Source organism: Lutjanus erythropterus, chromosome 8 (genome assembly GCF_056507025.1).
Source record: "Lutjanus erythropterus isolate fLutEry1 chromosome 8, fLutEry1.hap2, whole genome shotgun sequence".
Classification (NCBI taxonomy): Eukaryota; Metazoa; Chordata; class Actinopteri; order Lutjaniformes; family Lutjanidae; genus Lutjanus; species Lutjanus erythropterus.
This window is the reverse complement of record NC_139324.1, coordinates 7,531,032-7,547,076: the sequence shown is the minus strand read 5'-3', so window position 1 is coordinate 7,547,076 and position 16,045 is coordinate 7,531,032. Positions and strand designations below refer to the sequence as shown.

Below are 16,045 nucleotides of genomic sequence, written 5' to 3'. Positions count from 1 at the left end.
TTGATAATTGTGTATAATCATACTACACTGTCTCCTTCAATGTCCCGCCTTCAATGTCCCGCCCACAGCACAGCACATCTGATTGGTTAGATGTCACAAGTAATAGCCAATCAACACTGAAGGCTGACAGACAGACAGAGCTGCTCCAGTGAGCTGAGAAGAGCTGCGTGTAGAAGTTAAGACAGCAGATATGGCTGGAGATACTAAAAACATCTCAATCTTATTATCTATTTGTATGATGACACCCATGTCCAGTTTCCCAGTTACACCAGTGAAAATGCCCAATGTCATGATCTGGATTTTGGTTTCAGAGGTGACAGACTCAGTATAAAACACAACAGCATCTGTCTTGTGTCCTCACTGCAACTCTGCATCAAGATTTAGGGAGTTATTTTAAAAGTAACAGCGACAGTAAAATGGTATTTTACACAATGGTGGTTTCATTTAGTCCGTTGATCACATGCAATGGGGAAATGATCTGTACTGACCATGAACCACCAAAGATCCGTTCCACTAGAAAACCACAAACTAAATATCACTAAATATCTCTCCCTTCAAACAGAACACAGGAGTTGCTGGTCTACCGCTGCCCTGATGAGTTAGTATGTTTGTGTTACTGTACAACTTCAGTGAATCCAAATTGACCTTTTAAAACACCAAAGTCACATAGTAACACAAACTAACTAATAAATTTAGGCTGTTGCGGACTAGCAATCTGCAAGGTAAAATTAATGATTCACCAATAGAGTTTGGTTAGTTTAGAAAGTTTTTATTACAGGTGCTTCCTTTCAGAAAAAATGTCTGACAGCAAGGTGAAGCTGCTTTAAACATAGCATACCCCTAAATTGATATAGATTTTTTTAGGTGGTTAAAATGCATTTTTGCTGCTGATCCTGTCCACAGCAGGTCACTGGTTAGTTTACATACAGGTTCTCCTCTCTGCTTCTCCAAACTGTGCCAACAAATGATGAATACTTCATTCAATCCTACATCAAATAATCTGAATTATCCCTTTAAAGTCTGTTTGGGAACGTCTTAAAAGTGTATTTATTGAATGCCTCTGTTATTGTGTTTGAGGGATTTTTTTTGGTTTTTGCCAATAAATGTATTTGGTTAAATGCTCTTTAACTCAACCACTTATTGCCATTTTGCCTGACTGATAATTTTGAATTTATACTATGTATTTACTCACATTTGATGTTTAGTTTTATTGGAAAACTGGCCTTAAATTTAATTAAAATGTGGCATTAAAAACTCTTTAAAAGTCTTATATTTAACTTGCAGATATATTTGGAGGCTCTGTTCTCCTCTCCTCTTCCCTCTTCTCCTCTCTGAACTCTCCCAGGCTGCAGCTCTCTCAGATAGACGTCACAGATTAGGAGATGAAAGCTTGCGGCTTGTGGAGCAGCAAAAGTCAAACTTCTTGATGTGGTTTTGACCGGGACCCTGGGATCTGTTGTTCTTTCAGCAATGGCTCCATAAGACAGATTGATCTCTCCTTCATATCCTCTATTTGTGGGTGTGTGTGTGTGTGGTGTGTAAACGTGTGTGTCCGAGTGGGAGATTTAATGCTGAGCTTTGATCGGAGCACATAGAGCTCACACAGGTGGGCTGTGTGTTCCCTCGTCCTCACATGCCATAAATAACCACCTCGCTGACCCATTAGCTCTCCTGGGACAGGAGGACGTGTGGAAACAGTATATGTATGTCTTTTTCTGTATAAATTGCACTAATTACATTTTCACAGAGAAGTATTGCACTATACAACATATAGATTTACCCCAAAATATGACATCTTCTCTCCTGGGAATTGAAGCTCACCATCCTGGGAAATGACCTCGTTAGTAAGGTATAATTTTGACCACATTGTGAAAACACATTGGTAATTTCAGGCAAATATTTAATAGGGAGAATTTTGGGTTCAAAACCTGACCACTTTAGTCTGTTATCTGGTGGTATTTATAATGATAGAATTATACTGCAAATTGCGCATACTACATGCAGCTTGACATTTGCCACAGCTGCAAGGATGAAATGTCAAATTTATTGCTGTGATCTGTCGCTGTCTGACTGCGCAACCTCATGGAAGTGATATTTTACATGTCTTCATATTATACACAAACAAAAGTTGTTCAAACAAGTCACTTGGTGTTTTCTAAGTCAGTCTATTGAGCTGAGACAGATCCCATATTCTGTTGGCATTCAGAAGCTGTTGTTGCAACTCCAGCAAAAGTATTTCCACACAAAGCTGCTGACAGACACCATGTTTGTGTTGGTCTAATTTAGATGGTGGAGCCACAAATTACTGTATTAACTGTGTTAACAATCAGAGGTATTTGAATTTCTTGGAACTTTGTGCTTGTTAACTAGTTAATTAAACTGTGGTTGGCCGGTAACACATAAGGCGCACACTACACCTAATCATGCAAATTAAATATGAAGAATAATATAGCATATTATAGTTATGATATTATTAGCGGTCCATTCAAACATTAGTGACACATATGCAAAATAAATGATAAAAAAAAATAATAATAAAAACCTGCTTCTCATGGCCTGTACTGTTAAGATAACAGATAGTTTCCTATTTTTGTATTTTAGAAAGAAGCTGATACAACCTGTAGTTTATACACACCTTAAGGTAAAAAAAGGCTAAGAAGTAGTGGACAAACATGGACGATTTAACAGTCCACAGCTCTGACTGAGGTTCAGTGAAGTTCTGGTAATGTTTTTCAAAAAAGTCTCAAAAATACCTTTGCTTTGATGGACCATTTTGCCCAGAAATCAAAAGCAAATGCTTTGACATAATCTGTCAAATCAGATATTAGTATTAATAAATAACGCCAAGACCATCAATAGCATCAGTTATATCAGAACTGGAGAGTATTACTTCATTGAAAGAAGAGTAAAAAAACAACACTGAAGGATTTTCTCAGTGGAAAAGATGTTTTCACTCTTCTCCCGACAAGCTTCAGTAAGAGTTTGATTTGCCAACTGGCAGCACCGGTTGATCTAATTGGTTAAAGTTTGTAGTATTGGCTGTAGACTGCCTGAAAAATCTTAGAAAGCAGCTTTTTGCCCTCTATTAGTATACAGGAAGTCTCAAATTATACAGAGGTGGTTATTGCACAAGATAGGAAACACACTTGCTGAACTCCTGCCTGCTTTGTTTCATTTTGTTGTTAATCTCTCAGTGTTTTCATATTATGCATATTTCTTCTGCTGCTGGTACTACCACTGTCTTTCTCACACTCTGAGTGCAGTAATGCTGTTTGGACAGTAGTTCCCTGCACAGATGCTCCACTCGGCACATTCTGTTTGTCATTTTGTTACCTTCACACGTATTGCATGTATTTGCTTTGCTGTGTATTATTATTCACTGTTGCAATGTTTTCATTTCCACACCCAGCTCATTAGAGAGTCATCATATGTAGTAACTCTACATACCCTAAATCCAGCAGAGCCCTTAAAGATCTCCTGTTTTCATATAAACAAACAAATGAAAAGTTATGTTTACATTTAGCGTTACCCACTGAAGTGTATTGTGTGTGTTCTTTAGGTCTTTAGCAGGATTCTTATCTTCCCCTGAGCTGCTCATTGGTCAACAGATCATCCTGAAGGTGTTAATGTGTGAAATGTGTGAGCGTGGAAGAGCGCGTTCCTGAAAAAGAGCGCTTTGCTCTCAGAGATACAGTTCTGGGGAATTTTACTGGTTTTCCCAGAGTCAGAAAATAATAAATGTCTTTGCACAAATCTTTTTTATGTATTTGTTGTAGTCTTAAGTTTCAGTATCACATAGACGTCCATTAACTGAGCAAAACTAAAAAAGTAAACCGAGGGGTGCACCTTTCTCCAATATTTGTCTGATCTTTGAAAATCCCTGCACTAGATGCGAGGTCAGATCACCAAAATGAGTGCTAGAAACAGTGATTATTATTTTTAAAAACCATCTATGTAATGAACCAGTGTGTAGGAGAGCCTACGGTTGCTTGTCAAAAACAGAAAGGGCCCTCACGTTGGTATGTCCATTCTGGGCCACTGTACAAACATGGCAGTGCATAATGGTGACCTAATAAAAACAGATCAATTCTCATTTTCAGGCTACACAAGTTAAAATGTATTTATGAATTTTATATTCAATTTCACCATATTCTGCTAATAAATTCATGTATGTCTTACACACTGCACCCTTCCATTATCATATTACAGCCAATGTACCAGTAGAGCTCAAATGTTTTACTGTCAGTGCCAGTGGTGTGTGCAGATCAAAACCACAGAAACTAAAAGCCTTATCTACTGTATGTTAGGCTGCACTTTCCATCTAACTCTGTTTAACTGTGGCTTAAATAGATTCTTTATCAGGAGTGTGGGGGTCAGTTGTGCAGTACTGTAGCCCCTGATAAAGACCTTTACACTGATAACATATTTTTTCTGTCTCAGTTCCCAAGGGTATATTAAGCTATCTTTTCCTTTATACTTTGACCTATCTTTTTTGTCAGAGTGAGGCCGTGCCGAGTAAACAGAGGGAGTCAAAAAGTGAGATAGAGGTGCAGCTGGAACACAAAAGGTATGTACCACTTTTTTGTTTTCTTAAATTTAACTATTCAATCAGCACTGTAGACCCCAATCCATTCATGACACAGAATTTTATTTTAAAGTCCACACAAATGTCAACATGTAATAAAAAATTCTATGTTGTCTTGATACAACTACTCAGCATTTTGCTAATATTTCAAAAGCTAATACAGCGCAATTACTGCATTTCAAGACCAATAAATAAGAAATACATTGTTCAACAAATGAATCAACTGTTTTTAGCAACTTATTTTCTTTTACACAAAATTTAGTAAAAATGAGCTAAAGCAATGTTTATTTTCATATTAGCAGACCAGCATGCATTGTGTGAGGGTTATGCCATTGTGCATCCAAAAATGAGTGCTGCAGTTCAAATATCGAGCTCAAGCCGTAGACTGTATACTAATTAGGTTGTAATCCTGTTTAATATATGATCTGTGATTGAAGCATGTTGTTTCCCCCCGCCTCCTCCTTCCCAGACAGGGTGGAGACAAAAAGGCTGCACGCAGCCTTGTAAACTGACAATAACAAGCAAAGATGAGTTCTACAGTTTAAGTTGATCAGATGTTTAGAACTGTTAACTGTCTGTCGTTGTAAAGTTAAACCCGTTATCCTGGAAACAAAAGCCCACTGCTCTGAAATAACACACTCTGGATGATGAGTTCAGTAGCTGCCCGTCTCACTGCTGCCAAACTCCATTATCATGTGCCGAATTTAACACTTATAAACATCTACGCCTTCTACAAGATTATTCATGATTTCTATTGACTCATAAACAGACACTTACTCATCCAGCAAATAATGTTGCATTAATTTAACCTCTAATTAATTTGAAACAGACATACAAAACAGTTATTCTAGTCAGGAATGGAAATTTCCAAGGGGGACACTAGCTGTCATGTCAAGTGAAGCAAGGATTACAACCTAAACATGTTTCCTTGATCTCTGATGACACATCGTGGTCATTGTATGATTTATTACAGTAAATATATTACAGATTTTTCCCTTGAGACCATGCATCAAAACAAAGTTTGTTAAGTTTGTCACGGTGATTGAATCATTCAACTTAATATTTTAAGCTTATTGAACATGTTTTCAGTTCAGTTTGTGCAGTTAACTCAGTTAAGAATTTAAATATTCATTCAAATTTTCAAAGTTCACTTAACTAATTACTTTAAGTTCAGTCAGCTCAAAATTATTTACCGTGCACAATAAATGTTTTGTATGCAAGAGTTTGAGTGAGTGAATTGAGGTTCTGTCTCCAACTTTGTGACATAAAAGCAGACAATGTTGTAAAAGCATCGATCACATCAGTGCATCAAATGGAGGACTATCTGCCCAACAAAGCTGAAGAAACACTGGAACTGAAAACAAAAAACAGGCAAACTGGACTTAAAAGTTTTGCTCATAGTTTTGGAATAAAACCAGCAGAGACTGGCCTGGTCGGGAATGTTAAGTGTTCTGTTTGCAGTTTACTGACCTCACTATATTTTAGTGGGTATAAAAGTAGTCAAACACGTCCCCCTCACTGCCATTTGGAACCTGCCAGCATGTGAAGTACAGCATTAGTTAGTTTTATGTGAACCAATTTTCTTGATTCATTATATTTTGACAGAGTGAACGCAGCTTTCCTGGACAGACTCGAGGGTCGAAGCAGAGGGAGTGATACAGAGACGAGGAGGGAAGGCATTCCGGAGGCACAGTATTCCCGTTTTGTTTCTGAAGACTTCAGGCAGCAGCCGTCCAACATCACTGCACAGCAACTCCCCTCCGCTCACCTGGACCCGGACCCAGAGCAGAGCTGCTCCGGCTGGACAGAGGACGCTGGTGAATAACTCTCCGTTCACTGTTTCCCATGCCTTTTTTTAGTCTGGCTGGTTAACCAAACCTAAATCGGACATGACAGGAGTTGCCCACCTCATCCTTTCTTAGAGGACTGTGATTGTCTGTTTAGTCTGCATTAAATCAGAGGTTTTACGTGCTTGAAAAACGCAAGCAGGAAGATATGCGTGGTACGTAGTGATCCTGTAGGCATTTAAATCCTGCTCATACTTGTAGTTTGTGGGAAAAGTGTGTGTGCAAGAAGGTATTTTCCCTTCTTTCTGGGCACAAACCTTTAGTTACTATGGATTGAGCAACATATCCAGCACATTTAAGCGTGTGAGTTTGCAGACAGGACATAGAGAGCCTGACACCAACTCACACAAACACACACTCATTAGGCTTCTGTCAGTCAGAGAAGAAATTCTCCAGGAGCACCAAAGCCTGGCCAGACTGACAGACGGATGGCCTGCAGCCAAACAGACATGCCAAGAGGCACAGGCCCGCCCTTTTATAATTGGCTCGGATTGACAAATCGAGTTTGATTTCTGACTGGCTGCCATGCACCTATGAATACCTGCCACTCACAAGGGCACAAAGAAAACACAAACAGAGAACGTCATGTTCATTACCTACTGTACCGAAGCATTCCTGCTACTGCACGTGTGCAGGCTACATGTAACTAAACTCATTCTTTCTATCTTTACATAATTGTTTAGTTTGGTTTATATTTTAGATATCCATTGTAATTCAAATTAGATTTAAACTATATTCCACACTTTTACAACAAATGGTTCTGTATTAGGGGTGTCATGACTTCAATCTTCAATATTAAAAGAACATTTCTAGAACACTTAAAGTACAATGCAGCGTAGTTTACCCCCAAAATGGCAGTTATATCAAACTGGGTACCATGATAGCTGTATTTTAAAGAAGAGTTTGAAAACCTCCTCACTAAGATAAAAGTTTCTGTCCCTTCCTGCTTACAGTTGCTCTGAATTTTTTCCAAAATTTCTCATAAGCTAGGAGTCCTTGCTAGAATTTATTAGGCTAGGTTAAGAGGTCTCTGAGAGTGTTCTTAGAATATTTGTGAATACAGCCCCTGAGAAACACCACTGGAACCGTAGGAGCACAGGAATGCCCCCCTCCTGTTTTATAGCCCCAACTAACTGCCCATCCAACCAGTAGCCACAGCAGAACAATTTCACCAGGCCAAAGGAGGTCAAAGCTAAAAATCCCAAAATATTTCAAACTTTCAGTCCTGGCACTGCCGATGTGGGCACAGTTCTGCATGTCGGAATCCCACAACATCCTCAATCTATGTTGGGCTGCAGCCGCCAGCCTCAGTCTATATTTTACCAGGGTGCTGATCAGGTCTTTCTGTTCTGTGTCATTACCTGCCTGACCCAATCTCCTGCCTGGTTTGGTGATGCTCTGTCTTGTCCATGCCTCACTGTTGCCTGGGCCTTCATGTCTAATTATTTGGCCCTGTGGCAGCAAGAACCGCCAAGCATCCAAAGGAGATGCCAAAACAGAAGAGTTTTCAAGTTGCCTCAAAGAAATGACTGTAGACTTTAGAATCCCACTTTTCTCTCCTCTTTTAGTGCATTTTTTTTAACCAAATAGCTGTGGAAAGATCATTTTGGGATTGCCTCACAATATGCGGTGCAAATGTTCAACAAAACATACTATAGCAGCTCATCCATGAAAAGAAAATACTTAAACGTTTGACAATAAGACCTCCAGCTGTTGTACATGAAACTGAGAGGAAGTGCTGTGTTCTGTATGTCATGGCAATCAAAGGAGCGTCTTTCAGCAGAAGCCTCTTTCAACAGGGGCCTCGTGGGAACAGTAATGATTAAATTGGGCTGTATGAGGATTATTGCTTTCCTGTGTGTGTTTCCAGACTCAAATCCTGACTATGACTGGGCCCTGATGAAACTGATAAACAGCTTTCCAGACTGCTCCAGAGTCTTCCTGGAGGACATCCTCGACCAGTGCGAAGGGGATTACGAGCAGGCATACACACTCCTCATCTCCACGCTCACTTGAGTCTTATGTATCTTTAATGGGAGGACATCATTCCTCTGATACTGTGTTTGACATTTTAGGACTTGGTCCAAATGAAAATGTATAACCAGCCTGCAGATGACAAAGAATAGCTAAAGGTTACATACCTTGGTGGGGGATGAACTTAAATAGCGATGCTGACTATTTCACACAACTGCATTAAAGTGACAGCTTGGATTATTAATGTATGGCTGTGTGAGGTATTTATCCACACTCTCTCAGAAATAAAGGTTCCAAAAGGGCTCCGTCCTGAAGGACTCACGTTCTACCCAGAACCATTTGAAGAAAGGGTTTGTGAAGGTTTCTCTGTAAATTCCTTTAACTCTTTTGTCCAAGGTTACTAGTACCATAATGTGAAAGGGATGTAGCCGAAACACTTGGAATCTAAAAAGGTTTGCAGTAGAACCCCCTCAGTGTGTTGGAGATAAAACCCTTGGAATATATAGAAAAGGCTCATGATTGAATCTTGGGGATTGTTTCTAAATAAAACCCCTGGAATATAAAAAGGTGCTCCGTAGAACCTTGTTTGTTGTAGATAGAACCCTAAGAATATAAAAGAGTTCCTGGTAGAATGCTGAGTGTGTTCTAGATAAAACCCTTGGAATATAAAAAGGTCTTTGGTAGAACCTCCTGGATGAGTTCTTGTTAGCACTCTTAGGCTGGAAATATACTTGCTGTTTAACCATGCGTTTGTGTTCGCATATGCGTAGCGTTAATTTCTGAGGACGCACACAACCATCGCTCCAAATGGACGCAGGATACGCGAGGCAGCCATGAAGTGTAGGGATGCGTAGGGGTGCGTAGGGGTGCGTAGGGGTGCGTAGGGGTGCGTATGCAAACGTGTAGTTAAAAGCAAGTATATTTCCAGCATTAGAAGGTGGAAAGGTACTGGGTACTCTGGTATCCCCAGAGAAGGAAGGAATATGACCTTGGAATATAAAAAGATTCTTGGTAGAATGCCCTGGGTAGCTGTTTATTAGCACCCTGAGAAGGAAGGCAGGTACTTGATAGAACCTCCAGAAATGGAAAGGTTCTTGGTAGAACCTCCAGAGATGGCTCTGAGTGGAGCCATTTCTATTTATATCTCTCAGGGGGCTCTGTTGAAACCTTTCACAGATATAAGAAAGGTATAACCTCTTATGTTGGGTTCTAGGTAGAACTTTCTTAAAGAGTTTCAAGTGCAACTTTTACAAAAAGTTCTACCGGGAACCAAAACTGAGTTTCCTAATGGGAAAGGCCAAAGAACTCTTTATGGTTCTCATTAGAACTTTTATTTCTAAGAGTGTAGTCAGGGGGGTAGTGGTGTATTACCTACAGTATCTGCTGGTTGACCTGCCCCCAGTTAGGCGAAGCAGAGAGGGTCACCAGCATAGAAGCTGGAAAATGTATGACAGTGTCAGCAGCAAAAGGCAGTTTTGGCACTTCAAAAAAAACTCCATCTAAAAAAGTCAATATCAGTTTAAGTATTTGCTATATATAGAATATTTTCACCGCTTTACCTTGCTGTCAGACAGCCTTTTCTCATGTAAAACTATCATGATATAACCCAAATATCACTCGCTCTCCAACCCAACCAAACTCCATAGGTCATTTTACCTTCCAGAACAGTGGATTTGCTGGTCAACCTCTGCCTTGATCTGTTAGTTTGAGTGTGTTATTGTGTGACTTTGGTGTTTTAAAAGCTTAGTTCTGATTTGCCAAAGTCACATAATAGGACAAACAAACTATTAGATTGAGGTAGAAGTAGACCAGCAAATCCCCCTTTCTACCTATCTACTGATTCTACCAATGGAGTTTAGTGTGTTTGGAGAGAGTGATATTTGGTTTATATAACTGTTTTTTGTTTTGTTTTTTATCATAAAAGGCTGTCTGACAGTGATGTAAGCTGGTGAAAATATTCTACATGCAGCCTGAACTTACACCGATAGATGGACCCTTTTTAAGTGTCCACAGCAGGAAAATTACTTAACGTCTGTGCTGGTGCTCCTCTCTGCTTGTCCTTACTGAAGACGTGTCGACGGCCTTCTACTGTAGCTAACAGACTACTGATAAGTACCTTATACAACCAAATAATTTGAACTGTCCCTTTAAACATTTACCTACAGAGCAGTATGTGATTCTTGTAATGTGTTTTTGATTATGCCATTAATCATTGAGTGTTTGGTGTCTTGTATCTGTCTGCATGCACTAGTGAGTCATGTCGGGTTTCTGCCCTGACACGGAGTTGAATTGATGTTCGTTTTCACCAGTTTAGTTGAAGGTCATCGTCATGACTCATAATCTTCAGATCATATTTGGGGCTCTTAATTAAATCAGTGTGTGCAGATGGAAGAAAACTCAACCCAAATACATGATGCTTTTTGTTTGTCTTATAATCAAAGTCATGTGTGATGTATCTATAGCAGGATTCTTTAAGACGCAAAAAATGCGAACCCAAGTAGGATTTCCTTAGAAGGGCCCTTTGTGATTGGTTTCAGTTCAAAGAGGACTTCAATAAAACATCTCTTTGTTGACTGTTTATAGCTTTTTGTGAGCGTATGCCTCATAGCTCTGTCAAACCTTTTCCCTTTCATCAGTGTGTTATATCAGACTGGGTGGGGTTTCCAGGTGGGCAGTGGGTACACGGCTGCTGTATGAGCTGTAAATACCACTGAGCTGGACAGCAGAGATGGTTATCACCTGACCGAGGAAACAAAGAACAAAGGGTGGTGGTCTCAACATGGGGGACTAAAAATCCCCTTCTACTTCGGCATGAAGTCATAGAAGGAGTGTTTCACTGCTGATGTCATCCAGCAAATGTCTTCCCTGTGGAATCAACACGAAACTCAATGTCGCTCTGCCAGTTCTGCACTGATACCAATATCAGTACCTTGAAGTGCTACTGATATCAATAGAGCACTATACGTTTTTTCCTACTTTATTTGATATCCTGAAATAACCATTTTGCATTTTATACATTTATATTTTATCAGACGCCACAGGCATGTGGTATAGCCGTACGATCAGAGGAAAGGAAAGGTTCAAAATAAGATCTCATCGTTGTCGAGCCTGTGTTTCTTTGATATAAGTCAGTCCCTCCAGGATTTGGTGGGCCTTTTTTTGGATTGTTGCAGCCTAAAATGCCTGATTTCAAGGCAACTTTATAAAAAATTGCAGCACATGTTGTAATACTTTAAGGCAAACTGCAGAAGAAGGTTGCGATTTTTTGGTATAATTCATTAAAAATCAAAGGCAACTTGTTCCTGGCAGAACAAAGCTGTACTCTCTTCTGAGTGGTCTAACTAACTGTATGTCAAAAAGGCTTACAATTACAAAACAAATAAAAATCTGCTTTATTTGTAAATGAAGAAGTGCACCAGAGGGGCAATCTACAAAGAAGCAGAATCTTTTTTGAGCTCAAACTCAATCAGAACAGGCCGAAATTACAAAATAAAAGTACACAGAGAATTGATAAATGTCAATAACAATGACGAATGTGTTTTTTTCAGTTTTTTTCAAAATATAAGTGCATAAAATAGTGGATAATAAAATAAAACATTGAGTTGGTTCATTGATATGTACATGTATGATGTTTGCTCAAGGGACTGCTATGATTGGTGGAACTTAGAGGACGATGATTGCATCAAAATGCAGGGTATGCAGGATTGGTTGAATTTGTGCAAACTGTTGCGATTACAACGTTGTAACTTCCTGGAGGGACTGATGAATGAGCCCAAATTAAGAATTATATGCAACTGTGACCATTTACTTATACTTCTTAAATTCAGCTCCCGAGAAATAGCCTTTGTCTTGTCTCAGCCTGGGACTAATTTGAGCCCAGGTGAAGATCTTAAATGTTCTATTTTTGTCTCACTGTGCAGAGGTTAAATTTGTCTCCAATATTCAGCTCTTGAGGTAAGAGTGGGACTGAAAAGAAAATGAGGTTTTCTTACGTGAGATCTTAAATTCGTCTCAGTGGTCAAATTAAAGTCTTGTTGCTCCATACGGTCGTCAAGGAGACACCTCACAGACGCGTAAGAGCTCAGCAAAAGATTTCCTGCTTTTCTTTTGTTTTACAACTTTTTTTTCTCCTGGGGGGGGTGGGGTGGGGAATCTCAGTTATTTCTCATAAGACCAAGAAAAGACAATTGTGAGAAACTAAATTTTCTTCTGGGATATGTTGAACTGCTAACTCCTTCAAACACACTGCACTCAACTTCACCACACCACAGACAGTATGGGTTATAGCTGCTACATTAGTGGGCCAATCACATTGCATTTAGTAAAAGAACACTTGAAGTGATTGGCTGCACGCAAAACCATACAAATTTACCATACAAAGTCATTTTTTTCTACCTCTGCATACAAACATTATCGTACACGTGTATCATTTGACAAGAGAAGTTTCACTCTGATACTGGGTTATCTTGATCAAATCCCAAAGGTACCAGGTATCAATACCCAGCCCTACATAGAACTGACGGGGGGTAAAGATTTTAGTAATGGTTAATTTTCTAGGTGTTTATCTTCCTAATAATTTTCTTGGAAATTTCCTGGAAAGAAATATGTAGTATGGCAGTAATTACTAGGAAAATATGAATGTCCTTGAACTGACTGTTCCGTTTAAGTCAAAGTAAAAAATCAACTATTAACTTATTATTGAAAACTTTATTCTTCATATTGAGGACGAAAAAATGTGACGTTCATCTACAGGCTTATTTTAAAGTTCAGGTCCCGTGATAATTTAGTGACCCAGGTACAAATTCAGTGTGTTGCTTGCAGCTTGAAGGTTGATGTTGTTTCCAGGCAGCTTTGAAAACACAGATAGTGGATGCCATGTTGCTGACTACAACCAAGCAACCAGCGGAGGGTTCATATCCAGTGTATCCAGTGAGTCAGACTGAGTTGGAAATCACTTCAAATTAACATCAAATTAAACAAAAATGAAATTATTACATTGTTGACTCTTAACAGTCACAATCGTAAAACCACAAAAGAATAAAAATTTAAACACTCAATGGTATTTGCATTATTAGTTAAAAATATTACATCAGAAGAAAAATATGTTGTATACTGTGAGTTGTGACTAATGTGATACAGTGGTGTTACACTATGCAGCAGTTTGTGTTATGACATCTTGAGGGGAACAGCTTTATTTGGGTTCCTAAAGTTAAAATTTGGATGAAGTTGATGATGATGTATGAGGTTAGATCATTGTGTGTGTGTGTGTGTGTGTGTGTGTGTGTGTGTGTGTGTGTGTGTGTGTGTGTGTGTGTGTGTTTTCAAAATGTGGGCGCCTCTTGTGTGTATCACTATCATGTAAACAGGAAAAACCCTGAAATGAACTGGCTGTGTACGTGCGTGGACAGAGTGAGCATGCTGAGAGGTGGGGACACTCCACCGCTCTGTCGCCTAATCAATACAGTTCATTCAGTGCATGTCTGCGAGCTGATGAGACACTGGTGTGGGAAGGTATCATATGATGCCTCCTCCGGCTGTGGGGATCTCTTACAGGATAGTTCAATCAGCTCAAATGGAAACTGCTCTGGGATGCAGTACAACCGATCTGCAGCCTGTTCCAAGAAGCAGGTTTCCTGAGTTATCTGGATAAAAACATGAAATCCCCTCAAATGTGTGATGTAGAAACAACTGTTTAACTTTGCAAAGTACACTGTAAGAAGTGACTCATGGGGTTAGTAAGTATAACTTCAAATCAGGAGCTTTTTAAGTGGACAACTTCTTTTAAGAAGTTGATCAAAATTAAAATAAAGAAAATTTTCTTACCTCAGTAACAAACATTTCTGCCTTTACTTAAAAACAGAAAATAATTAATTTGGTACAATTTCAATATCTAGTGATCAAACAAGAGTAGAAGGACTTGAATTTGCCTGAACTTGTTTTGCAGCCAGACCCCGCCTGCTACAAGACAAAGGAGAGAGAAAAATGAGAGTTTGCCTCGATATCTAGTTGGTGAGTGCTGTTTTTGCTTTGTTTTATAGACAGGCTTCAGAGCAACAGAGTTGCAGGTGAAACTAGGGAGCAGAAATCAGGCTACATTGCACAACCAGTGTTGCCAACAGATTTGGCAACTTTTCAGACCCTTTTAGTGACTTGGTGACAAATTTAGCGACTTATTCTGCAAACGGCGTAGCGGTCTCTCTCTTCCTCTCCCTCCTTTGAACCAATAGCAGGGCGACCCAAAGGAGGTCATGTCTAGAAGTGTCATGTCTAGAAAAGAACCCCAGAACCGCAAAAAGATCTCAAGAGAGTAATTATTCTGGCCTAAACCATGACCTCATGACTTTTGCAAATCATGGGTTCCCTTCTACACATGATCAAGAAGGACAGTGAAGGAGATGGAGTTGTTCCTACACCCTGTAAACATGTAAATAGTTTGTTTGAGCTCCTGTCTAATTCTGTGTCTCAACATTTTGGGCTCAGTGTTTTTCTATACAGAGTATATGTAATCTGGTCATTTCTCACCATTACTAAGATTTATTTATTCATGTAATCGTTGCAGTCCAACTGGTGACAGGGTCATGGGCGGCCAAGGCTCATTGATGCACGTGGGGAGCGAAGGCTGGCCCGTGTGGTCCGATCCAACAGACGAGCTACTGTTGCTCAAATTGCTGAAGAAGTTAATGCTGGTTCTGATAGAAAGGTGTCAGAATACACAGTACATCACAGTTTGTTGTGTATGGAGCTGCATACCTGCAGACCAGTCAGGCTGACCATGTTGACCCCTGTGCACCGCCGAAAGCGCCAACAATGGACACGTGAGCATCAGAACTGGACCACAGAGCAATGGAAGAAGGTGGTCTGGTCTGATGAATCACGTTTTCTTTTACATCACGTGGATGGCCAGATGCGAGTGCGTCACTTACCTGGGGAACGCATGACACCAGAATGCATTATGGGAAGAAGACAAGCCGGTGGACAATGTTCTGCTGGGAAACCTTGGGTCCTGCCATCCATGTGGATGTTACTTTGACACGTACCACCTACCTAAGCATTGTTGCAGACCATGTACACCCTTTCATGGAAACAGTATTCCCTGATGGCTGTGACCTCTTTCAGCAGGATAATGCGCCATGCCACAAAGTAAAAATGGTTCAGGAATGGTTTGAGGAGCACAACAACGAGTTTGAGGTGTTGACTTGGCCTCCAAATTCCCCAGATCTCAATCCAATCAACCATCAAAACAAGTCAGATCCATGGAGGCCCCACCTCACAACTTACAGGACTTAAAGGATCTGCTGCTAACATCTTGGTACCAGATACCACAGAACACCTTCAGGGGTCTAGTGGAGTCCATGCCTCGATGGGTCAGGGCTGTTTTGGCAGCAAAAGGGGGACCAACACAATATTAGGCAGTTGGTCATAATGTTATGCCTGATTGGTGTATATCAGTACAGAGTGCAAGAAATCGCTTTTACACAACACTAAACTTTGTGTGTGGTTAAAATCGGTTAATTGAGCCACAGCTGAAGAGTATTCTATGTACAGCAAACTGCAAACGTGGGCTGAGACAGTGATAACAACACAGAAACACCATAGGAAAAAGCTTAGTTAACGTAGCTTGTTATTTAAATCACTTTAA

At 39.9% G+C, this 16,045-nt stretch overlaps 1 protein-coding gene across 3 annotated transcripts in view; it reads left to right on the top strand.

Annotated features, from left to right (window-relative positions):
* The window catches only part of epsti1 (epithelial stromal interaction 1), a 39,597-nt gene extending 27,648 nt beyond the window's left edge, over nucleotides 1-11,949 (top strand). For 2 of the 3 annotated variants that reach the window (XM_084724376.1, XM_084724374.1), the window contains 3 exons: nucleotides 4,500-4,567; nucleotides 6,191-6,402; nucleotides 8,303-8,824. In XM_084724376.1, the coding sequence (XP_084580502.1) occupies nucleotides 4,500-4,567; nucleotides 6,191-6,402; nucleotides 8,303-8,448 (426 nt within the window). In that variant the 3' untranslated portion in view covers nucleotides 8,449-8,824. Of the gene's footprint in view, nucleotides 1-4,499; nucleotides 4,568-6,190; nucleotides 6,403-8,302; nucleotides 8,825-11,055 lie in introns of those variants that run through there. The other variant, XM_084724375.1, reaches the window with a different exon arrangement.
* The last annotated feature ends 4,096 nt before the right edge of the window (nucleotides 11,950-16,045 follow it).